General features: G+C 41.6%; 1 protein-coding gene across 15 annotated transcripts in view; it reads right to left on the bottom strand.

The window, feature by feature from the left end:
* Positions 1–176: 176 nt before the first annotated feature.
* Positions 177–27,531, bottom strand: part of mbnl2 (muscleblind-like splicing regulator 2) — a 40,402-nt gene continuing 13,047 nt past the window's right edge. For 3 of the 15 annotated variants that reach the window (XM_053855478.1, XM_053855468.1, XM_053855458.1), the window contains exons 3-9: positions 16,043–16,207; positions 15,373–15,576; positions 14,245–14,505; positions 11,645–11,698; positions 11,171–11,321; positions 10,213–10,248; positions 178–5,967 (exon numbers count right to left, since the gene is read on the bottom strand). In XM_053855478.1, coding sequence (XP_053711453.1) covers positions 5,846–5,967; positions 10,213–10,248; positions 11,171–11,321; positions 11,645–11,698; positions 14,245–14,505; positions 15,373–15,576; positions 16,043–16,207 — 993 coding nt within the window. In that variant the 3' untranslated portion in view covers positions 178–5,845. Of the gene's footprint in view, positions 5,968–8,628; positions 8,724–10,212; positions 10,249–11,170; positions 11,322–11,644; positions 11,699–14,244; positions 14,506–15,372; positions 15,577–16,042; positions 16,208–27,531 lie in introns of all 15 variants that reach the window. The other 12 variants (XM_053855487.1, XM_053855527.1, XM_053855545.1 and 9 more) reach the window with 12 other exon arrangements.

Below are 27,531 nucleotides of genomic sequence, written 5' to 3'. Positions count from 1 at the left end.
GAAGGATGACGTCATGGGCCACGACGCTGCCCCCTGGTGGATAGAAAAGGCATTCCCTGAAACATAAGATGACTGTATCTAAATCGCTTTATTTGCACGAATAAATGAATAAAACACAACCAGGCAAACATATCACAGCGTATTTAGACAGTGTTCACCTACATTCAAAGACAATTCACAATGTAAATCTGTCATACGGCTACTTCAGTGGACAATCTCACTGGGGGTCATGATGTCACTTATCCAGACCTGAAAATCAATTCTGGTCAATTAAGAGTATTTCTGTGCCGATAATATAGAAAAACTGAATTTATCAAAATACACAGAATAAACCATCAACACTGCATGTTTCCTTATATTTTTCTTTATTTCTTTCGATAGATTTTACATTATCTCGCTTGAACCAAAGAAACAATTTTGACTATATAAACATAAAATAGCACAAAATATATGCAAAATAATACAGATAGAAATGATTACATTAATATTTTCAAACCCACGATGCTTATTCTTTTTTCCTGTTGGCCATTTGCACTGGAGCAATGATGGCACAGTGTAACCTGTAGTCTCCAGTACAGCGCCCTCTGCTGACTGACGCTGTCAATTTCAAGCTTCCCATTCTTCCAGTCGTCTGATGTGCACGTTAGTTACAAACAAAAACGAGAAATATTTGAGATAAAACTTTTCAAAGGGCATCAGGGGGACATTTTCTTAGCCTTGATTTTTTAGCCTTGAAAACATTACACCTTAAGCACGGTGGACTCAAGATAAGGCAAAGAACCAGGAAAGATGAACCCGCTCAGTTGACCAACATCTTAAAAGTGCTTGCGTTTGAAATTTCAAACATCAGTCATTCGTTGCCATCATCAAAGAATCAAAGAAATAAATGTTGATCTTGGACAGTTAGGCACATCCTGACCAAAACCTTGTTTTTGAGCTGTCAGTTTTGCAGTGTTGATATTGGGGGTTCTGTCACCAGGTTGAGGGCCGCAATGATGACAGTTTGGACAGTCGACTAGTCGGCATACAAACTCAACAACTTGTCTGATTGTAGTGTTGTTAAGAGTAATTCTTCAGAAGAAAACAAATGTATGTTAACTCTTGTTTTGAACCATCATCTTGTTGGTGCTGAGGTTTATTTTAGGTCAACTGTGGTTTAATTATGTAATTATGTTTAGCCGCGCATATGCAGATAAGAAAGCAATTGCAGCAACCTTTTTTTTTTAATGTAAAATTAGGAACATTAGCGATAATCATGATCTTTCAAACAGGACACCTGTTAGCATTTAGGGGCAGATTTACTAAGCTCCCGGGTGGTGTGTACTTCAGGGATGCGTGGAGCGTGAGGTGTTGGAGACACGCCTCTTCAAATCAGAGACCGCATGTTTCCAGCAGTTTAGACAGACACATACGGAGCCAATACAGCACTAACATGGCAGGGAAAAAAGTGCTTGGACACCCTTCAAATTTGACACAGAAATAGAAAAATCTTTTCTTTATGTCACAAAAAAAAAAGAAAAAATTCTTGGCGATTTCAAAATGTCAATTCTCAACAGTGCCGATATCACTATCAACAAATAAAAGAGGAAGTGTTCAAGACTGGATAAGTGCCTGTAGCACACAGTAGAATGCTAGGGATGTACGGAAACATTTTTCCCCACCACTGTATTATCAATTTTCTATATTTTTTAAAGATAAGTTAATAAACGAAGACATCTAAAAAGACAAAATTTGAAATGCAAAAACATCCGATAGAACTTGCAATTTCTCCTCCCCAAACCAGCGCTCTTCGCAGTGACTGGAGCACACATGTCATTTTACCTGTCTGAAAGACCCTGTTTTTCAGCATCAGTACGTGTCTCAGGACGAGCAAGCTTTTAGGAAATCTGCCCCTATGTTAGTGTTGGTCAGGCTCTACTTCACTGTTATTTTCACGAGAAATAATCTTGAAACAAGGCTTCCCCGCTCCCGATTGGAATATGGTCCTTTGAAATCATTTTTAAAAATTATGAAGAAAGTGCAATTTTTAACTGGTGATACACAGATTTCAATATTTGTTCTTATTCATAGTACTTGTTGCACATAAGAACGAAATAATTTATAGATTACGAAGCTCTTATATATATATATTTATATATTCTTTATATATAATATATATTTATAATCTATGTGACATTTAGGATTGTAAATCTATTTACGGTGCAGCGCTATAGAGGCTGTTCTAATGAAAATACTGGGTCATAATCTCAGTGAAGAGTAAGAAATGTTAATATCTTAGTGTGTACAGTGTCCTAGAAAAAAACAAACAAAACAGAACAAAACAACGTCATTTACAAAAATACCAAACTTCTGTAGTTGCAACATTTGGCTGCCACAGCAACAACTTAATATTATTATGAAATACTATGATACTATTGTGAAAAGTACATCTGTCTTTGTTTTTTTTTAAATCTTTTTTTTTCTTTTTTGGTAAAATGTCGTCTATACAATAAACATTTGTCAACAACACAAGCAACTCTATGACTATGCTCATTACTGCGACACCAGGATCACATTTTTGAATCCGTCTGTGAGAAGGCAAGAAAGGTCCACTAGAGCTTTCCATTGGTGGGTCCATTACTAAGCCCGGCCCCTGGTGTCCTGCGCTGACGTGTCATTGGCTGAGCAGACACGTCAGACCTCTAAGTGACCACCCATGCAGAATGGAGCACAGTTATAATAAATTACATTCATTTCAGAAGAGAAAATTGTACATTTTATCTGACTAAAACTGCGACAGAAGAATAACGCAAGATAAATTACGACAAAAAAAACGTTCGCCCCCGAATAATACAAACAAACCCTAAAGTGTGAGGAGACAGTCGTGAGCCCCTTTTACACAGAGACGCCAGAATATTACTGTGAAACATCTCATCATTACACGTAACAGACGGTGCACACTTGGGCATGATGATAAGTGCTGATGGTGCTAAATAAAACGAGTGGCAGAAGGCTCCAAGCCAAATGCTATAGATGTCATTCTCTGCAGGTAAGTCTGTTTGACAGTACCGGTGGAGGACAACCATTTTCTTGGCTTCTCAAAACCTCTCGGAGCAGGGCTGCCAACAACTGATGATGTTAAATAGGCTTCTTTTTTTTCCATTAACAATTGATGTCAAAAACATTCAGAAGTTTGCGCACAGAGAGCTACGTTTCCAGTGGCGTCACCAGTACCAAAAAAGATGGAAGTTGGAATATGGTCAATGCGCACAGATAGACCTCTACTGGTCCTCGGGCTCCAGCCTTCTTCCTTTGATGATAAAACTGGCATAATTGTTTTTTCTCTTTTGTTAGAATCTAGATTAAAAAAAAAGTTTATCTCTCTTCACTTTCATGCATTAAATCTAAATGTCTTCAGCCGGAGGCGACACAGCAACCTTTATCTTGACAGTGACACGAGCAAACCACTGATAAGCAGCATACAAATGAGCTCTAAACATTGTAAATACATAGTGTATATATGGCAATAGACAAATTAGAGTGTGTTATTTCAGTGACAACACTAATATGTTTGAGATGGTGTGTCCCATTTTTTGGCCTGAGCAACAGCCCCCCAAAACATCACCATATGAACCTGTAGGAGGCGACGTGTTGCTTGAGCTTTCAGCAGTAGTGTTGTTTCTTTTTTGTATGACATAGTTGTGATTGCGGGTCGTAGTGTGATGCTGTGTTGAGTCGTGAGTCGGAGACGTTAATAATTCAAAGCTGCGGTTTGCCATGCAGGCTAATGGGGCATCAGAGCAATATCAGAACAGGATTGATTCCTTTTTTTAGCTTAAAGTTTGTTTCCTTATATGTCCAACATTTACTGTAAAAAAGGGGAGGTCTCATGGGGGGGTGGCAGTTTTACAGGGGGGATGATTTCCCGTCGCTTTTTGGGGACACCATCCTCCCTCAACTTGTGTACTAAAGATACAGTCATCAGTGCATTAAACATAAAATGTTTATTTTACACTACAGTATTTGTACGTTATTTATCCTATATTATATTTAATGTTGTGACTGTTTTTTTTTCTTTTAGTTATTAAACATTGTCAAATCATTTCAGCACTTTGCATGCTGCATCCAAGAGCGCCACCGGAAACATTTCATTCATCACACCTCAGATATCAATGGTGAATGACAACAGATGGGTTCTGCTGTTTTCTGACTGTAAAGGTGAAACAAACGTAAATGCTTGGCAGCCCCGTCCAGAGAACATTGGACTAGCTGAGAGAATGCATCAGCCGTTAAATGAGCAATTTTAACAGTTAGCAACTTATTGGTAGATATTGTGTAGTTACATTGGTATGAATGTGAAGGTAAACAGCATAATCTGTTCAAGCAGTGGTGTATTCATCATGCTGGCAATCATGAACCAGCAGTAAATGCCATCTATCAATATTGTTATGTATGAGTATATGGAGCTAGCAGAAGATGGCCTGTGTAGCGTGGCACTTGTCAAACGATTATAGCAAGTATAGTACATGGCATTTGGCGAAAACATGCTCCAATATTTCGTTTCTAAGTAGCAAAGCAGTTCAAGCAAAAGAGGGTTTGTTGGCAACACATCACAAGAACAACAGCTGAATATTCCAGACGTGAAACTCTGTGTAAAAGGGACAAAGAGAGGCTTGTTTTCAATGCATGACTGTGGATTGTCAATGTTCTTCAAGCACCATGAAAATACATCCATAAAATCAAGTTCAAACATTCGATTGATGTTGAAGGAGGTGTGTGTTTGTGGGGTGGTGGTGGGGGGTGTCATCAAACGCACACACAGCACAGATCTTAAATAACTTTCAGTACGTCTCTAGAACCATGAATATAAACTCTGAACATAAGAGACACTTTACAGACGTTATACGGTTTACTATACGTTGGTTTTCTCATGTAAACTACTCAAACCATCAAAGTCACCAAAACATTCCAAGAGTCTAGTACTTTCCCGCCACAGTCCAGTCAAGTCTCCTCAACCTCAAGGTGGTGCCAAACAACCACGGTGTCTTCCGATTCTTCTGGATGTCGTTGATGAGCAGAATTTTTTTCAGGCACTTCTACATTTTCTAGAATGAGACAGGATTATCGGCGATAGTGGGGTCGGACAGGACAACTGACCTTCACGGTTAGCCCTCCGGTTCAAGTTCAAGTCATTGTTTTAGCTTGACATGGCGCGTCAAACGCACCATTTTTTTTTCTTAGCACTTGTATTTTCCTTGAACAAAAAAAAAAAAAAAAAAAAAAGTCCTACCCGGCCTGGTGTTTTCACCTCCAACAAGACCTTGTTTTGTGTCTCAGTCTGCCGGCAGACTTCCTGATCAGACAAGGCTTGGTATGTCAGAGCACATCCTGGTCCTTACGGGACCTCCATCAGCCACCATGACTCAAAGAATAAAGGGGTCATATTTGCGTTCTCAGGAAATGAAAAGGAGGTCCAACCAGAGTTCATCTCATGCAAACTTTGGCAAAATGATTCCAGAAATGACGTCATCTCAATGGCCTCGGAGGAGTTTGGAAATATGAAAGAAACCCTTCCATCTTGGGCGCATTCGTGTGTCTGTGCGCTAGTTCCCTCTTGGACGCCACGCACTATATTCCTCCGGTAGTGCAAATATCTTTTGATCCAAATCAGTTTTGTGCCGAGGATTGCAGAATAAATAATAAACAAGGATGCTTTGGGGGAACGATAGTTGATCTCACGTCGTGTCACACTTCTATTCTTGAGACTATTTTACGATCATAGTGTTTTCATAGCAATCCAAGTATGTGTGTGTGTGTGTGTGTGTGTAACAGCACTGCAGTTCTTACAGTAAGTAGTGTTACTCTCTTAGCATGCAGGTTGCTGGACCTCGAGAGGCGAGGTCAGGTAGTATTTACAGAGGGGCTCTTTTGGGTTTTCTAGTGCAGCTTGGTGACACTCGGTTCCTCTTCTGTTTACTTCAGGATGATCTGCAGTAGAAACAGAAGAGATGAGAAAAGATTAAAGCAGGGAAAGTACTTTGAAACATCTATAAATACTTCATCAATGCCGTGTCACTGTTGGTTTATAAGACTTAAAAGTGTGGGCGCTACAACAGTGTAGTTATCGAACAGGAGAGAGCAAGGTGTACGAGAAATACAATGACAGACAGTTGGCGGAGGACGAAGTGGAAACTTATTAGCATGGGCCTTGAAGAGCAGTGGAGACGGCTGGACACGGTATGAAGAAAGACATTAGGAAGAACTGTGGATGGACTGATAAGGAAGAGCAAAGTGTGGCACACGCAGCAGAGAAAAGTTTTGGGAAACCTAGACAGCAAGCAACACATTCAGAAAACCATCAGTGATGACGCTTTTAACAGCTTTCCATCACTTCAGGATGTTGAAAAATGCCGCTACATAGGTCAAAGGTCCGTAGACAACCCAGAGCCATCAGGCACATAAGGGCCATGTACATGCACCATTTAGAACGACAAGCAAGCAAGGGAAGAACAAACAAAATCCCAATAGAAAAGAGCCAAATTCCAACAAGTTGGACCTTCCCGCATACATAAATGATGTGAGGGCTCTTTTGAACAAACACAAAAACATGTTTGTGAGTCAGGTTTATAAACACAAGGTGCGCTAGAGTTAATAAGCTGCAGTAAGGATAAGTCAACATTACTGACAGTAGAGGGCGCTGCTGACAAATCTATTTAGACTACTCAAAACTGCCGGTTCTCACGATGACGTGATGCTACACTCCAGCCCAGAGGTCATGTATTGACCAGACGCGGGTACTCTTCCACAGACACGACCCACATAATCCTGCTTCACACTGTGGAGGCCTGTGCTGACAGCTTGTCAGTGAAAGGAACTGATAGCACATGCGACGTCTGGTCTGAAGCTGTTCATATTGAACTGGACACATGACAGGCGAGGTGGAGGTGAAGGGGTGAAGACTGGGGAGAGTCAGCGCTGACGTCACAGTTTCATCGAATGCCATATGCATCCTCAAAAGTCATCTCTGCTTCCTGCTGCTACTGCGGCTGCATGCTAATGACAGGAGGAGACTGTGACTCACAGGAAGTGTGCTCACACGCACACAGATCGCTGTGCAGCGAATGGCAATAAAGCGCCGATCCCAGTTTGATGAAAAGAGGAGGGGGCTGTGTTTACTCCAAGTTCATGCTCTGTATAAACATCCCACTGGACAGTAGACATCATTTGGTTGACAAACCAATGGCTAGAATAAAAACAAACGGTCCCAAATTAGCCGGCAAAATTCCACTCACTGAAACCCTTTGATTCTTTCATCATCGCAAAGGCATTTCACTTTTTATTTCATGTCAGATAGCCTCAGAAGTCGTTGCCATGGTGATTTTAAGACAGACTGTAGACCTTGAAAGCCTGACATACAACAAGAAATGTTGGCTGAACATGCTCAGCTCGCAAACTTCCAGTTGCACTTTCAACAAATGGTAGGATTGTCTCTCTTAAAAAAAGAAAAAAAAAATCACACGTGGAAGTATCTGTCCTCAATGCACCTCTGTGCACCACCAGCCTTCAACGATGACGAGCTGTGTGTGTGTGTGTGGTAAAGCCTGAGTTTAAAAACAGGACACCCTTACATCGCTCAACCCTCCCGCAACTCCAGCCGTGTCCTGCTGACACGCAGCAACCGGAGAGCTGGGAGTCATTTTTAGAACTGGGTGGGTTCCTCCTACTGGTGACCGTTTCCCTGGATGATTTATACGCAGAGCAGAGACGAGTCCAGCAGACAACGTGTTCCAATGAACTGATTTAAGAACGAGGACTTGATTCTCTACACGATTGCATTTTGTGTTGGGTGCTTGATACCTCAAATGTCTGTTCTCAGTTTGGTCTTGGTCTCTGTAGGCCTTGATTTTGACTACAACCCTCTCTGTTCGGCAGACTAGTCTTTGGAGAAACTTTCTTTCAAGGAAGGCCAGACACAAAATAAGTTTTAAAGCACGCCCTCCTTTGCACGTCCTTTCAGGTTCAACTAACTAAATGTGAAGGAGTACATTTATTTTCCTCCCAAAAAAAATCTAAAAAACTAAATTATTCCAAAAACATCTCCTAAATTGCTAAACAGACAGGTCTGGAAAAAGACATGAATGAATGAAAACTTGTTTCCAAGAACAAGATTTTGAACAGCCGATGGCAAAGAGGTGTAAATTAGCATCCCATCCTCATTCAACTCATTCAAATTCTGTACTGTAACCTGAAAGGTGACTCAAAAAGCAGCCTGTTAAGTTATGGCGTTTCAGTCATGACAGAGCACCCAGGAAGAAGAAAAAAGTCCAGCTGTGAAACATATAAGAGGCGCGTATTCTCGCAGCACAGAAGCAGATGAGGCTGCTGCAGCAGATAGAGAGGCTTGATCGACAACAAGAGGAAAGTGAAAAATAAAACTCAAAAGCATGCCAAACATAACCAGCATAAAAGGCAACACAACACAACTACTACTTTGCAAATGTGGGAGCTCTGAGGAAGTGTGTTACAGGAGGCTTCGCAGGCCGAAATTTAGGGTTTGATACACACGAGAGATTGACAGCCGGTCATGACCGCTCAGCACTTCTTCAGAGCTCCGGGGACTGATGAAAGAAAGCTTTAGAAGGAGCAAACCTGATTGGCTGGTGCTGTTGCTGCGTAGGGGACACTTGTGGCAGGAGTTGTTGCTGCAGAGACAGTAGCAGGCGTAGCACTGTACATCATTGGGACTTTGTTTGGGGGGTGGAAAAGGGAACGAAGGTGTAGGTGGTAGCAATGGACAGGAAAGTGGAGCGTTGTGGTAACCATGGCAACAGTAGTGGCATGAGCAATGTCGACGGTTGATGGTGTTGTTGATGGTGGAGGATGTTACAGAGAGCCAGCAAGCCATCGTTAGGGTTATACCGGCAGATGGCATGCAACCATTCACAATGCCAAGCAAAGGAGGACAGACAGAAAAGAAAAGAGAGCGTGGGAGAAAAACAAAAAAACAAGAGGAGAAAAGCCGATTACAAATCACAAGTAAGGAAATTTACAAGGAAAATCAGTGTGCTGCTTTCCCAGAGAAATCAACGGAATAAATAAAAGCCACAGGCCGTTATTATCGGCAGCGTCTTTAGTCACAGAGATGGGAATTTTCTGCTCACATGAAAAGTACCGTCCGTTTTTACACAGGCATTTTCGATTAACCCTCAAACTAGGGCTGGGCAATTATGGCGGAAATGAAAATCACGATTAAATGAACCACCTACCTTCCTTATGGTTAACACAAGATTATTCCAATCTCATCTCGGTTTATTCTCCAACTATTTGTTAGTGTTAATGAGCATCTACACTTTATGAACAAAGAAAGCTGTTGACAATAACAAAGTGCAAGAACACATTTTGTCAGCAAAATTTGGAGCCTCATTGATCCACTAAGAAAATTGCCTATAAAACGGTGTTTTTCATCAGGAGCTTTTCCAGTCATGAAAAAAGGAAAAAAAAAAACTTGAACATTGCGTTTCATTCATACCAATTCTGCATGAGAGTGCATGGTAACAAAATGCTTCAGTAAAGACGTCCGTGAACCAGGACACAGTGAATCAGAGTTTATACAATAAAAGGCTACAATGTTATTAACCAATAGTGGTGTATGAACATGATGGCATAAAGTTGGGTACCTCAAATGTTATTGTAGTGAAGATACGATAGCTAAGGCTCACGATCCACTGCGGTTAAATCCACTGGTTTTAATACGTATTACAAACAATTGTGGGATTATGAGCCATTGCTGAGACAATGACTTTCACTTTTGGCTGTGAATGCAGTCGGAATTCCCATCTCTACGGATTCCTCTTATTACAATCAATTTGTCTGGGAAACTGATTTCAATTTCCTGATCACACAGCACAGCAAAGACAGTGGCTACGCTACAGTTTTCCAGATCCATTTCTTATAAAATCACACAGAAGAACTAACAACCTTCATTCAGCGTGGTGCTGATAGGACCCGGGGTGTTCTATTGAGTGATTGGACGAGAACAAGAATAGTGTTCTGGTTTTCTCATGGAATATGAAATACATACAGGTGATATATGAACGTCTGTCCACCAGCGTTGGCAGCCGTTATCATAACCCACCAGTCACACAAACATATAAACACAATTTATAGTGTGTGTGTGTGTGTGTGTGTGTGACAGAGAGACAGAGAGAGAGAGAGAGGAGGGTAAGGACCTACCAAGACTGCTAGCAGGAGTCATGCACAAGACTGACCCTGTTGTGTTCATGCAGAGGGCGGGTAAGAGGGAGAGAGAGTCGGGAGATAAACAGGTTAATAAAGGGGGAGGAGAACAACAAGATTAGACACAAAAGCTCAGTGATGCTGTAATCATGCAGCAGCAGAGAGTGGTGGGTTTCTAAGTAACACCATTAGTCAGTAGATGTGTGGCCATATTACCATATTTACAGCTACAATTCCACAAGTGCTACTTATTAAACAATACACTAAGGAAGTCAGGGTTTGTATTCCAATATTACTTCCTTTGATAATGATGAAATGTCACATAAAATGACTGGGAGGTTTCACAGTATAATTCATGACTAATTTAATGACTAATTCATGTATTTTTAAAGGATAGCGACTCATATATTTTACATCCCACACCAACACATAAGAATAACAGAGGTGTTCATGCAGGGTGAGTGCATCACACAAACCTTCTAGTTCTACATGCACACAAAGACGAGCAGGATTTGCTGCAAGAACCACATTAATAAAAGATAAAACATGCAGCATTATAACCCCTCGCTGCTAAGCTATAAATATAACTGAAGAATTATTGAATGACTCAAACTCAACCGGTCTGATGAATTCAGTCATCACACCGACTGAGAAGTCTTGTGCAGTGTAACTATAGCTTCATTAACTTCCATAGCATGTACACAGGCAGACAGGACGAGGGGAAAAGCGTGGAATCATATCCTCATGACTGTGTGTAGCAAAGGCCGAATGCATCAGCTGCATCTAACCCACTTAGCAGGTGACCCACGGGGTCTTGTGCTACTGCTGGTCCCTAACTGAGACAGAAGAACCATTATGTTCTGGGGAGGCAAAAACACGAGCTAATCACAAGAGGATGACCGAAGCATTTCAGCGGCTGCGCGAATGTGTGCGTCTGTAGAGACAGTGCCTGTACCTGTGGGAAAGAAAGCAGGCTGCTGGAGCTGTGCGTTGGCCAACGCCTGCTGATAGTGCAAAACACTGGGATTGAAGAGGGAACTCGCTCCGTTGCTTTTCTCAAGCGCCGGTCGCTTTGGTAGCGGCTGAAGGACGCCGTGAGGGAAGGCCTGCCCACCCAACACACACACACACACAGAACAGAAGCACAGTGGGTTTGAACCGAACTCTCACAACACGGATATTCAAATAAGTGAATATGCAAAGCACAAAAAACGTCCAAATGGAATTTGCTATAACTACAACAACAACAACAACAAGAAGAAACTACATCAAAGCATTACATTAGCGTTTCACTTGTATACTTCAAGTACTGGTATAGAAATAGACTTTAGAGTAATACACAAAACAAAGAGCCAACTTAAATTTTGTGAGTGGCTACAGTACATTTAAAGAAGCTACATGCAAAGCAAAAGGTGAAAGGTCAAAGTACCAGTTCTACAGTTGCCTCGAGGGGTCGCTTCATTGCTTTGGCAGTCGACTGAGTCTTTAATTAGCAGGCAGCGAGCACATGATGGCAGTGGGCCAATGGGATTCAAGCGTATTAACATACAGCAAGCAGAGGTGCATCATGGGGGACAGCATTGCATTGTGGATAGGTGAGAAGGAAAAAAACAAAAACAAAAAATAATCTGAATGCAAGTATACCACATACGAAACAATAGGCATGCACATAAACAAAATGTTTTTGTTTACTCTGGAGAAATACATTGCTACATATTGAATTAGTACCAAAGCAAGCTTCTACATTTCACTTTTTTTGGTTAAAAAAAGTCACAGTCTACGATGACATTGTAAACTAAGGAGAAGCATTTAGTAACCAGTTTATCAAATTTCTAGTACAAACAACAAGGTGACAGGGCATTTAGCAGCAATCTACACAGTCAACAAACACACTGCTTCTCATAAAAACAACATTAGGTGGTGTTAAGGTTCTCTGGTTTCCTCCTAACAACAAGGGAGAAGTAGAAATATGCAGCAAGTTGTCACTTTTTAAAAACCTTTTTTTTCTAAACTGGACAGAGTATGACAGGACGCATTTGGGTTGAAAAGGAATTCAACACTAATGTCTTTAAAATTGGGATATTGCTTGCAATATTGATTAGCCATGATGCTATTAGCTTTGTGGAGAGCACCCAAACCTGGTTGGTATTGATCACAGCTGGTGTGTTACATGAAATACGCCCCTCAACTTAAGAGGCGAGCTTGGTGCATTTCAGAGAAATTCAGATTTTTTATTCATATTTATGTATTTATTAATATTAATTATTATTTTTTAAATTGTCCTTTGTGTTATTTAAGCACGCACACACGCAAAATATTCACACAAATACTGGTGAACATTATCAGTCCGTGATGCACTGTACATATGAATCTGAGCCTATGACTTCCTCATGAAGAATGAAAAGGGACCACAGATGAAATGAGCATAGCACAAAGAGGTCCAATGCGTAGGTCCATGGATTTAAACTGATTGATAACAAAGAATCAAAATGTTTTTGTTAGTGTAGATGAGCGATAGTTTCATGAATTAATAAGCAAACGTGATTATGAACAGGAGGGAAAGCCAGCCGCCCCACAAGCAACACGAGATTAATGTGGAAAAGAAACATGATTTAATGCTTTCGATGTGCGATATATGAGTCTGACAAAATACAAAACAAGCAGGGTAAAAAAAGACATATTTTCAATACAGCATCTACTATTCGATATCAGCAGAGATATTCTACACTGATAAGTTCCTTTTTTTTCGCAGCAGACACTACGATCTTTAAGTCAGGGAGTAGAGCTGATAGCTAATAAAATTATCTTTTATACTAGAGCTGCAGAACAGGTTTTACGGCTCTCTGTTTCACGAAAGTGCTTGAGCTGGGGTTAAAGCTGGGAGAAAATTGGATTAAAGGTGCTGACTAAACAAGACACAGTCTGCAGGTTTAGCTTCCTCACCTCCGACTCAGCCTGTAGTAAAGGGGATATTGGGCCATAAAGCTAATAAGCATAGATCTTCCAGTAAAGGCAATGGTAAATGGCTGATATTATGGTTGAGGGTGGTGGTGTGACGTCTGTGTGCACGGCCTCTGTCACTTTATCGCTTTTTTTCGTGTCACTAGTTTATGAAGGGATGGTGATGGAGCCAGCTAAAGAGTGGTGCAGCATGTAAAGCATGCCAATGTCATGGAGAGAAAACATCATTCAGCACACTGCAGAGGTGGAGGCGACACAAGTAGCTGCACCGGTGGTTTGTGGGGCCGAGCTTCACTCCCTGACTGCCTACATGTGACTCTGCCAAGTCAGCTAGGTCAGAAGGACGACCAACCCCCACTTGGACTCCTTGATTTCATTTGAACTGATCTGCAGTGAACTGCACTTATGCTGAGCAGGGAGTGTCTGTCTTGTTTTTGAATGAACAAGGGCATGGCAAGAAACATACAGACTGTGTACTGATGCTTCGCTTGAATTACAATATAATAACATTTGTCGAGTAATAACAAAACAGATTCCTTGAAGTTGTACATGCTCTCTCCAGTGATACACAAGAAGATAAAGCAAGTATTCCACTGATACTTAAATGCCATAGAGTAAGTAAGGCAGGTGTCAACATGAGAAGGCTCCCTAAAAGATCAAAGACAGCCATGCTATGAATAAACTAAACCCTTGAGGGATGCAGCTTCAGGAATGTTAGGGCTTCATGTGAAACAGCGCAACGTTTGTCTTTCTTTGCCTTTATTGGACGGGATTGCAAATAATATTGACATTTTATGGTTGACTCATTCAGACAAGGTCAGTAAGAAAGATAATAATAATTATAATACTAATAAAGATAACACAACTGTATTGATATCTGAAATCTCATTCGAAATATACAAGATTTGAATGTTTTTAAGCAGTAATCAATGCCCTCTTTAAACGTAAAATAGAATTTTGCCATGCATATTTCAGCTACTACTTCAGCACTACGGTTAGACCAGGTGATACAGAGTGCAGATCAAACTAACAATTTGGGTGGTAACATGTGGGTATCAGTGCTCTCACCATGGCTGCAGTGGTGGCAGCGGCTTGTGCAGCTACAGCCGTCTGGTTGGCCTGATGTTGGGCCGCCTTGATCTTGGCCTGCAGGTGAGCCGGAGGGTGAAAGTACTTGCACTTCTCGCGGGAGCATCGACTCTTGATGTAGTCCATGCAGACTCTGACCGTGTTGTCACTGGTGTCGATCATGGGGCTGTCGCTGGGGTGAGCGAAGCGGCAGTCCGTCTCGCCGCGAGCGCAGTTGCCTCTCTGGAACTCACGACACACCTGAGAGCAGCAGAGTGAGGATGGACAAGCAAACAAAAGCCGTTAGACAAAGAAGGTGAGGACGAGCGTAAAAAGTGAAAGAGTAGGTCGGGAGGGCGACCGACCACGTGTAGCGGCGACTGTTTAATTATGCCACTCCACTAAACAGTCTGTTTCAGCTGGCGGTTTTGATCACGGCAGGTTCTGTTATTCACCCACACAGGGGGATTCAAATGCACCAATGCATACACGTGACATTCGAGCACATACTCAATATAAGACATGCACTCACACACATACGCAGGAACAAACACATCCTGGTCTTGTGTGGGAGTGCGTTCGTATCTCAGAGGGATACTGTTTGATTAGCAGCAGCTTCATTCAGTTGCTAAGTGATAGTGCTGCTGAGGAGAAAAACACATAGCTGCTCCCACCTACACATCACCTCCAGGTCTGAGAGAGATTATTGTTTATCTTTACAATTGTAATGAAGCAAAAACAATCATCTTCTCAACCCCAATTACAAAGGCATACTCATCCAGAGCAGTGCGCCAGGAGGTAGATGCAGACTGAATGTTGATTCTGTGGCAGCCAGGCGAGTATTACTTGTAATTGTACAGTTTTCATGTATAATTGAGAGCATATCCAACAATGCGTCTGGTAGATAGCCATTCAAAACATGGTCAAACATGACAAATTTAACATACGGCTTGTTGAGAAATGCCCTTGTGAAAAGAACTGTTCTTTATTACTACTGGGCAAACCTCACTAAGGGAAGTATAAACGTAAACAGGAGCCAAAGCAACAACACTCCAGAGATCTGCAGAATCTGATACGGTGACTTGAAGTCATGGTTCAATTTGTCAATGAGATTGATGGCTGTGTCACCTCCAGCTTGTCAGTACGCAGCAGTTTCTGGTTTGTGGAGGAGCTGGCCGTGACGGAAACGGGTGGGCTGCCAGGAACGATGACCGGGGTGGTGGGCAGGATGTCAGTGGGCACCAGGCCCATGCTGTGCGACATCGGCGTCAGGTAGGGTGCGTAACTCAGGCCAGTACTGGAACCTAGGCCCTGGCTGACCGGGAAGGTGTGCTGGGAAGAACGAGTGTGTCAATGCATAAATCAGTCACGTAAATGCCAATAAAACATACTTTGTACAAATGACAACCTGAACAATCTTTTGAAAAATAAAGGAAAGAGCTGTAGCAGATAGCGGAAACATAGCAGAAATCGACAGTTGCAGCCTGGTGTGGTATGAAAATAAACAGAGAGGGGAAGGGTTGGGGAGGAACACAGTGTGTGAATAGAGAAAGAAAATTGTTTTACTTCTATAAAAAAACCCCCACAAGATTTGCTGAGTACGTTCATTCTATTTCAGCAGAGCTCAACGCTGCATTGATGCAGAGTAACACCTGGTAGGTGCAGCTGAGACTACAGCCCGGGAGGAGAAACTACTAGAGTGGTGCTTAGTTACTTTTTAAATGATCCATCAAGATGAAGGTTAATCACTGGCATTAACAAAAGTTAAGCAAGCAACTTTTCTTTCTTGAGAACTAACCACAGGCTGCATGGTGGTGCCGGGGATCATGAACTGCATCTGCTGAGCCAACATGGCGGCGGCGGTCTTTTGCTGTATCAGGTTATTTCGTCCATTGATCTCCAGCTGGGTCTTCAGGTGAGACGGCGGGTGCAGATATTTGCAGTTCTCTCTCGTGCAGCGACCCTGCATTGAGAAACACCAAAATTCACATTCTGATATCAGAGGGAAATTTAGTTGCATGTGGTCCACAAGAGGCATTTAAATGTCAAGGGTGGCAGAGCGACAAAAGGAAAGGAATTTGAGCCTCAAACTCACTGATCTTCTTCAGCGTGGAGCTGACAACTGAAGGTGTGAGAGTTATCTAATACTTTGTGACAGCTTGCCAGTAAAGACGTGCGTCATTGTGAAAAAGGTGCTGTCAACTATTCGGCAGAAAACATCATGACTGCCTACACAATGTCTCTCACATTTCTTGCACCAAGTATGATGTAAACCAAGCAATAGCAGGTTAAATAAAACAATAAAAAATAACGGAAAAAATATTTTTATCTGACAGTTCATGAATTCATTATTTATGCTTAATAAGGGTCATAAATACTTTGGTGCATAGTTCATGAGGCTTTCCAGTCCTACCAAGAACGTACAAAAATGACTAAATAAATAAGTAAGGACTCTGCTCACAGTGAAGTCTTTTGTCAACCTCACAGCACAACGTCTGCAGGCTTTATATCTAAACCCCTGGTTTAAAAATGAATCTTAAGTGACAAACTAAATTCATCTTTAATTGGTAGTTTTAGTGTAGCAGTTCTCAGAGCTCCAACAGTGACACAAGCGCTGGTATTTTGATGGACGGGCAGTCATCAATGTGAATGCCAATTGAAGGTTTGCCTATGTCAGGCTTCTGCAGACCTGGCTGGATCAAGGCAATTACATTGTCAACCCAGAGGCTAATGGCAAACACTATAATTCAATATGGATCCTGGCTGGATGGAGAGGAGAGTGGGAGAGGAGCTGGGGAGAGGTCAGCTGGGAGCAACGAATGGAAGGGAGGGGGAGGACGGGAGATGAGCGTTAGGGATGCTATCACCAAAATGTTAAGAAAAGCCTCGCCTATTTACTCTTGTTTCACTTGGAATGCGATATCTGTTTGAACATTGATGCAGCTGAGTTTCAGAGGAGACTAAGTGCTAGTCCTTCTACATAATTAAGACACAGATGGAAAATGTGTCTTAATGTAATATATATCAGAAAAAAATATTATTCTGTTTCAAAGCAGCGAAATCCAAGCGAATACGAGAATGATCTGGAGTTCAAAGATATCTCTCCATCTTTGAATGAGAGACAAACTTTAATAAAGGTTGGTTCAGGGTTTAGACCACAACCTCAGTGTAAACAGGTAATAATCTCCTCGTCTTATCGGGCAAAAAGTAATAAAACCTAGCTGTTGGCTGATAATACACTTCGACACAAAACACTCACCGTGCCGAGCAGGAAGTTATTGTCAAGATTGTAAAATGGATGGCGTCGACTCGAGCAGAAATGCACTGCACAGACATTCACGAAGAGTCTGCTGGGATGATGGAGTGTCACCAAGTGAGGGGAGCTGACCTCTGCCACCTGGTGCTGAGCTCCAATGATACCTCCCCTGTGCTAAATCACACCTGCCCACACAAATGCATACTAAATAACACGCCAAGCACCGCCCCCACATTTGTGACACACACTAGACCCTGCATGCCAAAGAGCTGGCAGATATTAGGAGTAATTGGAGAGAGTGGCCACGGAGTGTGCCGACACAGGAGAGAATGTGGAGGCAGGTGTGTTAGTCTGCTTTGCACAGGAGAAACTGTGGGGGTGGATGTGACTGCGTGTGCTACCGAAGCTAAGCTTTGGACCACGTCCAAAATTGAGTCTGCAGGGAAGCTCAGCATCACCTTTGCATTCTACAAAGACGACAAACACAGAAGGAGACAAATGACACACCAACACGGGCACACACTACAGACCCCAACTGTTTAGAGTACCCATCCATCTTATGGTGATCCATCTGTTCATCCTCTCATACCTGTTCTAGCAATACAGTTTTGGTATGTCTTCTTATGTTATTATAAATATAATAAGTCTTGTTCATCTTCTGAGAAATCTGCATTTCCCACTGACTATCCAATAAAAATGCTTTGTAGTCCGGTGTCAACCTGTCGGAAGAAAAGAGTCACTTACTTAACGGATAATGCTTTCTAGGATGTAAGAGTTGAACATACACTCAGCCATTTCCAATGTCAGACTGGCATTGAGTCAGTGACAGAGTTTGCATGCCGTGTGGGATTTTGAACAGTAAGTATATGGACACATTACCATTATAGTTACAGTTTGGTCATTTCATATGAGGGCTGCACAACAAGGGAAATCATGTCAGATAAGTTGAAAAAAAAAACCAGGTTGAGAGGGTCTACTTTATTCCAATGAACGAAAGAGATAAAAGGATATGCATCATTTCGACAATCATGATCCACTATCCCATACTTGGATTTAGTAACTGAACTCAGTTCCTTTGCTTTTCTCTTAAGCTTACTTATCTCTCTTATTTCTTGGATTCAATTCAACCTTATTGCCTTATTACCTGACAGTATTGTAAAATCCTGTTTTGATTTTACAATAATGGTCTTTGGGACTTCAAAGAGTTTGGATGAAAGTACAACACGATACTTTTTGGACTGCCAGGAGCTCTCTTCACGATAATAAAAACATTTGAACAAAACACTTGTGGACAAGCGCACTGCCTCTTAGTCACACACATAATGTGGTATTCATCAGTAGGTGCTATTTTATTGGTGCTGTGCAAGGCACTTTAAAATACTCATGTCTGTCTAATTTGCTGTGACTGAGAGTGAAATCCCCCATCTAGCGCTCATAAAACACTGAAATTGACAGACTGGTGTCTGGTAGGACGTTAATGGACTCTCATAGAAAAACAGTAGGATAGGCATGTGCAATTTAGACTGATGATCATCAGTGGACAGCTGTGGCAGGATGTGTCCCTCACTGAGACACACATAAAGCGAGGCAGTCTGCCTGAGGTTTTTGTGGATGATATTCATCATTCACTGGGTAGAACAAAAGCAAACAGATGAAAATACTATGCCCTTTTCTGGCTTTACTCCCTTACGTTATTGAAGCGGTGGCACACACACTCACACACAAAAAAGACACACAAACACCCAGAGACAGCCTCTGTCTGAGCCACCCACTTGGAGCAGAGCAGAATCCATTCATGGCGGGCAATGCCTCCGAGCAGCCGTCTATGAAAAGGATCATTGAAAGCATCGAGGCACCTCTGTGGTAAAAGCTACAGCCATCGATGTGTAGCTATGGCTACACAGTGAAATTATACCTTTTAGCATGCCCACTCGCATGGCAACGTCTCATTGTAGGCTGCACCGGGGTGGACGAAATTCTATGATCTGTAGGCGGGTCGACAGTAATAACTCTCCTCATTTAGATTAGATAAATGTTATCTAGCATCGCAACAGAGAACAAATGGTGATAAATCACCGTCTGTTCAAATGGATTTTATGACTCTTATGTTCAATGCTGGAAAATTATTTAGCTTTCTAAAATACCTCTTCTTCTTCTAAGAGTTCAGATATTTTTTTTCTTCATTTTTTTCAAGATATCCCAAAGTCGAGAAGTAATAAAAATAAAACATGATTTTTTTTGGGGGGGTGCGGGACACAACGGCAATGAGCAAGATGAACAGCCCAAATGAAGTAATCGCTTCAAGGAAAAAAAAAAACTGTCTCAAATTCAACAGTACAGTCCTTGTTTTAGCTGTAGAACTACATCATAATCCTGTAAGGATGGTTTCTCACATGATGCTGATGAAAAAGGATAGCTCAGCAAAAGCATGACAGTGACAAAAAGTAGTGCCATTTCTACTGGTTACAATAAAATGTATTTATTAAGAGGAAGTGGAAGTGGAGAAGTTTGTGGAAGAAATCCATCGAAGAGGAACAGACTACAATGGTTTGGACACGTGGAGGGAAATGTGGGACAGAGCATGTTGGAGCCCAAGCTACAAGGTTAAAGGAGAAAAGGACGGCAACCAATGAGGTCCATGGATGGAGTAAAGCAGCACATGCAGGGGAGAGGTGTGATCTGTGAGGATTCACAAGATCGGTTATGGTGGGGAAATTCCGAAGAAGAAAAGATTTCTTCATATTAATAATAATGACCCATACAAAACAATTAATGTGTGTCATCAATCAGGCCATCAAGCTCCTGGCTCATCAGTAAGTCGTGCCCTTCCCCCAAATGCGCAGTCTTCTTCAGGCTGGTAAACGGTTGGTGTGATGCGTGTTGTATGTCTGTGGGTGGCACGGACACAGAAGACCAGTCTTCCACCGCCTCTGCAGAATAGCTCTTCAGTCGTGGGCCCCTCCGTTCCCCACTGTATCATTAGCATTTTGCCTTCAATGGACGCTCTATCCATCAGCTGCAGGCAGCAGACGATCTGTTAAGGTCCCCATAAAGGCAAAGGGAAGCTCACCTTTACATAACGCCTCCACCTTAAAGAGACAGGCTTGTTGTCTAGTACTCATCCAAGGTGGACACACTTCAAATGAGGCATTGCACTTTGATCAAGGATTAATGCAAACGAATTGTGTATGTGTGTGTGTGTGTGTGTGTGAGTGTGTGTGTGTCTTTGTATAGCTGTACTGAGAAATTCTTGAAAACACACCTACTTGCGGGGACCATATGCATTGGTGGGGACATTTTGGCCTGCAAAACAAACCCTCAATTTGAGGATTAAAAGGGTCATTATAGTTGAATTTAAGTTTGGTTAAGTTTAGCCATTTGTTTGGATGACTAGGTTTAGGATGAGGGGCTGTGAAATGCCCCCACAAAACGTGTACATGTATAGCTATACTTGTGGGGGACTAATTCTTGGAAACACACCTACTTCTGAGGACATTTTTCTTTATGGAGACATAGAGCATAAACCTGAGTCACATTGGTATTTTTTGGAAGGAAAAAATACCATCACATTCCAGCCACAAAGTACAGCATTTATTTTCACACCAAAATGCAAAAATACGTAAAAGATGCAGTGCTTGGTTGGTTCCATCATCTCACTCCATACACAGTACTCTCAAAATTATTCTGCTCGGCTTCACACTTATTCACTGACACTGCAATTACACCCCAGTCGCTGAATACACCCATAAATGTGGGGCATTCCACTTTTACTCTGTGTGATAATTTCTTGATAATTCATGCTCTGCTAATTCCCCCCATTATGTTATTAAACTGCTGATTGAATTGGAAAATTCAAGTGTAAAATATAATCTGAGATTAGTATGGAACCCTGCAGAGGAGGTGAGGCATCAAATGCATCTCATGCATTAACTCCAACCTTCAAAAGGGGAGGATAAAGTGTCTGTAAACACAAGGTAGGTTTGGTTCAAGTTTAGTCCAGGAACACAAAGTCATCTGAGAAGACTAAGGAAGCCACTTTAGTGGCGGTCCAAGGGGACACAAAAAGACCAGAACCAATGATGCAGACGCTTGGTGGAGCAGTACAGAGCTTGATACACTCAGGAGCGACAGGACCTTTCTTCATCCTCAATAAAAAGAACCCCAACCCCTCTAGTAGGTATCCAGTTTTTGGGCTCTATTGCACTAATGGAACCAAGCAGTGAGGCACCAGGACATCATTTAATGTTGAAAATCCATTATGATAGCTTTTTGGCCATTTGGCCCTGTAATGGGGAAAGAAATCAACAATATACTATAAGTGCAGGCTAATGTAATTTTAAAAACCAATATCAAAATGGACATTATGCTCAAATGAATGCCACATACATAAACAATGACGACAAAGCCCACCTACTAGACAGATGCAGAATACGGAATGGAGAAGAATAGCTCCTTGACTGACAAATATTGGCTATTGAAATGTTGCTGTAAGAGTAATTTTGCGCATTTGTTACAGCATTTATGATCCCACAGATTGACTGGTTACACATCTCAGATGATCAGAAACCAGGGGAGACATACAAGAGAGTGTGATAGAATCGAGATTAAAATGATTTTAGAAACAAAGGCTGTATCTGTGTCTCACATGTACCAGTATTTTTAGAATATTTTTTTACGTAACTGTGCTCACAATTTCAATGCAGGAATGTTTCTGGCAGGAATGTTTTTCACCAAGATATTCATCCTTGCTTGTGGGGACCGATTCTTGACAAAACACCTCATCGCCTTGTGGGGAGTTTATGCCATTGTGGGAACCATTTGGCTGGACCCACAACAGTCTCAATTTGAGGAGGAAGTCGTCAAAATAACTGGGTCAGTAAAATTAGGTTTAAGTTTGGTTCAGAGTCCTGGTTAAGTTTATCCATTAGTTTTGGATGACTAAGTTTAAGGTGAGAGGCTGGGGAAAGCATTATGGCAATGAGTGGACCCCCACAATGACAGATACAAATATGTGTGTTTGTGTGTGTTTTCAATTAAGTCTAACATAGATTTGTGGAAGTTTACATTTATGAACTCAAACTTAACTTCAACCTCAGCTCAGAACCACCACAGCAACAACATCTACAACATTAATATCTCAAAATATTTGTTTAGGCAGGAAGCGTCCCAACTCCCCAAATTCACTTGAGATAGAGGCTTCTCCGCGCATTAATATTAATGTGGTTGGGTTAAGTCATATAATGAACCTTTCCTTTGTCGTTCATGGTCAAGTATTGTTAGTCATTCACAGAGCCAATGCATAAACCTGCTGGGGGATGAGTGCCTGCTTTAAATGATCAGATTATCTGTGACCCGCTGAGGCATGAAACTCCCGTTCAAGACCTCAGCTAATCTGCACATATCTGAAACACATTTATACTCTGTAAGTCATAAACTCCGTATCCATGAAGACATAGACAATAGTTCCCATATTACTTATCTAATGTATATAGCTACATACATTTTGTTTTTAAAAGATTTATGCATTTATTATCTTGAGTGACAACTACAGAAGCAGTTACAGTCTCAGTAACTTAAACATGACCTTCATCAATCCCAGAAGTTAGACCAGAAGTAGGGCACATGATTTCGATGTCCTACTTGTGAAAGAACTGTGTCACTAACCTCAAGGGGCTGTAGAATGGTCCTACGTTATCAGACCATTACCATACTTCCAATCTCTATCTATTTCAATGTAGAAACTTCTCTTCCAGAGTTAAACTGATTCATCTAAACCAGGGGAATCAAGCAATAAGAAAGTGTTGATAAAATAAAGCAGGTTCCTACATCTTATTTTCCCGCTGACACAATTGACTGTGTGTCAGAGCGTGTTTGAGGAGTTGTGTAAATCCATAAAACAGATAAAGGAGGATAATGAGATGGAGGGGCGAGAGCAGATCTATTCATCAAAGCCTCTTTGGAACACACTCAGCAGAACAGTGGACCACTGATGCTTACTCCCCAGTGTAGAGATTAAAGCATTCACTGCTGACAAAAGAAAGTTGAGAGGTAAAGGTTTTCCAGCAAAACAACAGGACTAATAAAGAGGAAATGCATTTGATGGGTGATCATCAGTCACACCAGTGTGTCGATGAAGTAGTCAAACTGCCCCTCAAGACAAGAGTAGCATTGAAGCACCTTGATAAAAGAGATGTGACAGAGGGCGGAGGGCTTCATTATGAAGTTAGCAAGGGAAAATACATATTTCAGAAGGGAGTGGTCTCAGACTTGGAAGTGCAGACCTCACCCGAGGGCTGCATGAAATTGGCCCGAATGATAAACACTGCAAATATGAAAAATGAAGTAAATAAGTAAAATAAAACAAAATGATTATTTTGGATTTACCAAAGACTAATGGAATAAATATTCTATAACAGAGCGCAATCACAAAGTGCAACTGAATAGTAACAATTGCATAATACAGGAACAAATACAGTTCCAAAGTCCCTCACTAATTCCCCTGGGCATAATGCACTAGCATGCCCATTTAGCCAGTGAATTCCTCAGCATGAGCATGGCTAATAATGCGCAGGAAGAGTAGTGCAGGTGGATTTGTCAACCAGGATTTTTTCCTCCGTCTACCTATCATTGATACGGCAAACCTACCAACATGTTTGGATCACACACCGTATTCAGACAGGGGGCAAATGACATGTCAATGACTGACAAGTGACAGTGACTGACAACATTGGTGAGCAGAACGATACAGATAGGGCGAGCGAAATTCATGAATTCATCAGACTTGCTGTTGTCTTTCAACACTTATGTTCCAAGTGAAGGCTTGGTCCCGTGAACAATGGAAATTTGCACACCCCAAGTTGTTGAATGAAATGAGGGCAGCTTATTGGGCAACATGACATGCTCGCTCCTATGGTTCACACATTAGAATAAAGGCAAATTAGACACCACTTGATCAATGGCCAAAGATGACAAGATCACAAACATGGCGAGTGTAATTTGTGATCTAAAAACAAATGTCTCCATTGTGGTAAACTAAAGACAGTCCAAAGAAGCCCCTCTAGACCGCAATCGCTGCATTTGTTTAATCAAATTGAAGTACATTTTTTTCACTGCAAATAGGACCATTTTTTTAGATTTCTAATTTTCCACTCACCCACCCGTTGTGAGTTCACACCACTGTGTCACGATGCACACAGCCAATTAGTGGCTTCCACCTGTTGCTGTGGGTCACTGGCGTAGACTTCTGTGGGCTGGGAAATTGCTCATCTCACTTTCAGTCATGAACTTTGCATGCACCCCCACGGTTGGTCAAAATACACAGTGCACTTATGATTTACGACCGCAGGGTCACCATTATGATGGTATGGCCACCCATGGTGGAATTGGAAACAGCAAAAATAAACCAACAACTGCACACAATCTTACACACCAAAATAGAGGCAATGCAACAATAGATTTAGAACTAGGATGGATATAAAGTTATGCACTCCAAAGTGGCACTGTAATTCCATGACAACTAAAGTGCTTTTTTTATTGCCCATTTCTTGGTATTATTTCAGTTATAATTTGAATGCAACCTTTGTGAGGAAACACAGTCGGACGAATCCACCAAATCAAAGATAGCCAGGAAGGAGATCATACCTGCTCCATCTTCGGTAAAGGTCATTTTGGGTTTTACCGAATGCCTGGAAACACCGAGCTGGATCGATGCAGACAAATGTGCAAGCAATGCAAAAGTAAAACGGAGCACTTCAGTGACATAACAAATGCGTGGGTTCATATTGCGAGGTGTCATCCAGAGATCACAGACATACATGCTTCAACAGACACCAGTTTTTCACTGAGACACCTGTGCCACATCTTAACCAAGACTGTAAAAGAATAGTCGCCAGCAAAGACAATTTGTTAAAATGTTTAACTGAACTTTTTTTTTTAATGAAGAGGCACTTTTATTTTTGTATCTAAAGTTGCAACAGTTCCATCTAAGCAATAATACAAGTCAAACTTAATAAACAATTTTATTGTGTTACTGTTAAATTTAAGCAGTAATTTAGTTACAAAACCAGCAGTATCTTATTTATTTTGAAGTAATAGTGGGCTTCATTTGATTTTATACCATGTTGTTTTCTTTTTTTTTTTTTTTTACTAAAGAAAACACTGTTAAATGATTTCACTCTGTGAACATTTGAGCATATTGCCACAGCTGTGATGATTTTGGTCACAATAATGGTGCTATGAAATTTTCATACTGGCACATGCCTAGATACTGCTTCAATTTCTTTCCATTTTATGGGTGTGAGAAATGATTTCTCACTCCTACCAGTGTAATGGCCCTTCATTGTCACAGACATGAGTCAGTCGACTTGCATGACAGCTTTAACCAATGGTTCAGCGGCTCTGGCAATGGAAGCCATTATTATGATATTAACATCCCAACTCACAGTGATACATCTTAACAACAGAGTGAGATGTCTAGCTTGTTCTGGTTTAATGCGTTCGACACGGACCGCTAGTCTACTGGAAATATGTTCAAAGCAGTCACTCTGCTAGAGAGACCCTGAATATTGCACCACTGTTGCCTCATTATAAGGAGCCAATTAAGATGAACTGCCACTTGCAACAGCTGAGCCTGTCAGTCCAACTGTTAGCATCCTCGGTGCATCCCACTGACATGATGGTAAACGTCTCAGGTTGTGTGTTTATTTAATTTGGCCTAACAGAGTAATAATAGTAGCCTGAAGGTGCACTTTACATATTTACATGGCAGCAAATAATGTCATGCCAAATATAACCAGCAATACGCAGAACTGTCAGTGGTTTTCAAAGGAAAGCAAAACATCCATTGCCGCCTAAATGTAACTCTCAGTTCAGACTGAAGTCAGTGTCAGATCATGAAACAAAGCATCAATAATTAATGCTACCAAAGGTCAAACACACAGCCTGACTTCACAAAGATCGACCTTCAGCTTCCACTGCAGTAGTGGTGCACAGAGCACAACTGCAGTAGTAACAGAATATGTCATGTACTCCACGGTGCTGATTTTTAAAAATGCATCTGATAAAAAGAACAAAAGGGAAAGAAAAAAAATGAAGTTAGTGGGCAGCAGTGAGAGTGGAAGGAAAAGATGACTCACAGGGAAGTGGGAGGAAAAAGACCAGGTGAGACACTGAAGGACAGAAGCCATTGTTCTATCTCCATATTGCTGTAACCAATGAAGACCAACTGCCGCAAAGGATGTTGTGAGGTATGCGCCCCAAACTACCATTAGGAACATTCAATAACACGCATTCATGACTGAAATTGATATTCTATTCCCGAACATGAGCTGTTACCAAGTGTGAGGTCAACTCCTTTGGTTTCACCGAACACTTGCACCTGAGTATATTTAGTCACTACACATCAACAGTGGGCCAACTTGCCTGTCCCTCCACTTGCTCCTCTCTTTCTCTCATCTTTGGCGCTTTTCTCAACATCAGCAGACAGCAGCTTGTATCTACACATGAAAAGGGCAGCGTAATGCACTGGAAAGGTGGGGGTCTGATCAAAGCATGCAGCAGTTGTTCACCGCAGCCCCATGTTAAGCTCAAGTCAGTGCCTCATTGTGTCCGTGTGAATGACCTCGAAAGAACATGGGCTCCTGCTGTGCTGTATACATTCCCCTCCACATGTTTGCTCTGGCCAGGGTGTGGCCCAGTTCAGGAGGATTACGCGGAGGAATGCAGCCGAGCCCATCTTTTTCAACAACAGATGAGGGTGGATTGGTGCATATGAGGCGATGGCCATCAGAGTTCATCTTCACAGGAGCTTCCCACAGACCCCTAAATCAAACTTCATATAGATGTCAACAAAATCTTTTGTATAATTTTTCATTATCATGAGCCGCAAATGACAAACAATAGAGACAACACTCATGGATGGGGAAAACGTTTGAGAAGCATAAATAAGCTCAACTGTCACTGTCAGTCAAACCAACTGCACCAACATAGTTTCCACTTGTTCTCGCTGTTGTTGTTCAGTGTAAGCAGTAAAC

This window comes from Synchiropus splendidus, chromosome 1, assembly GCF_027744825.2.
Source record: "Synchiropus splendidus isolate RoL2022-P1 chromosome 1, RoL_Sspl_1.0, whole genome shotgun sequence".
Taxonomy (NCBI): Eukaryota; Metazoa; Chordata; class Actinopteri; order Syngnathiformes; family Callionymidae; genus Synchiropus; species Synchiropus splendidus.
This window is presented reverse-complemented; position numbering and strand designations above follow the sequence as displayed.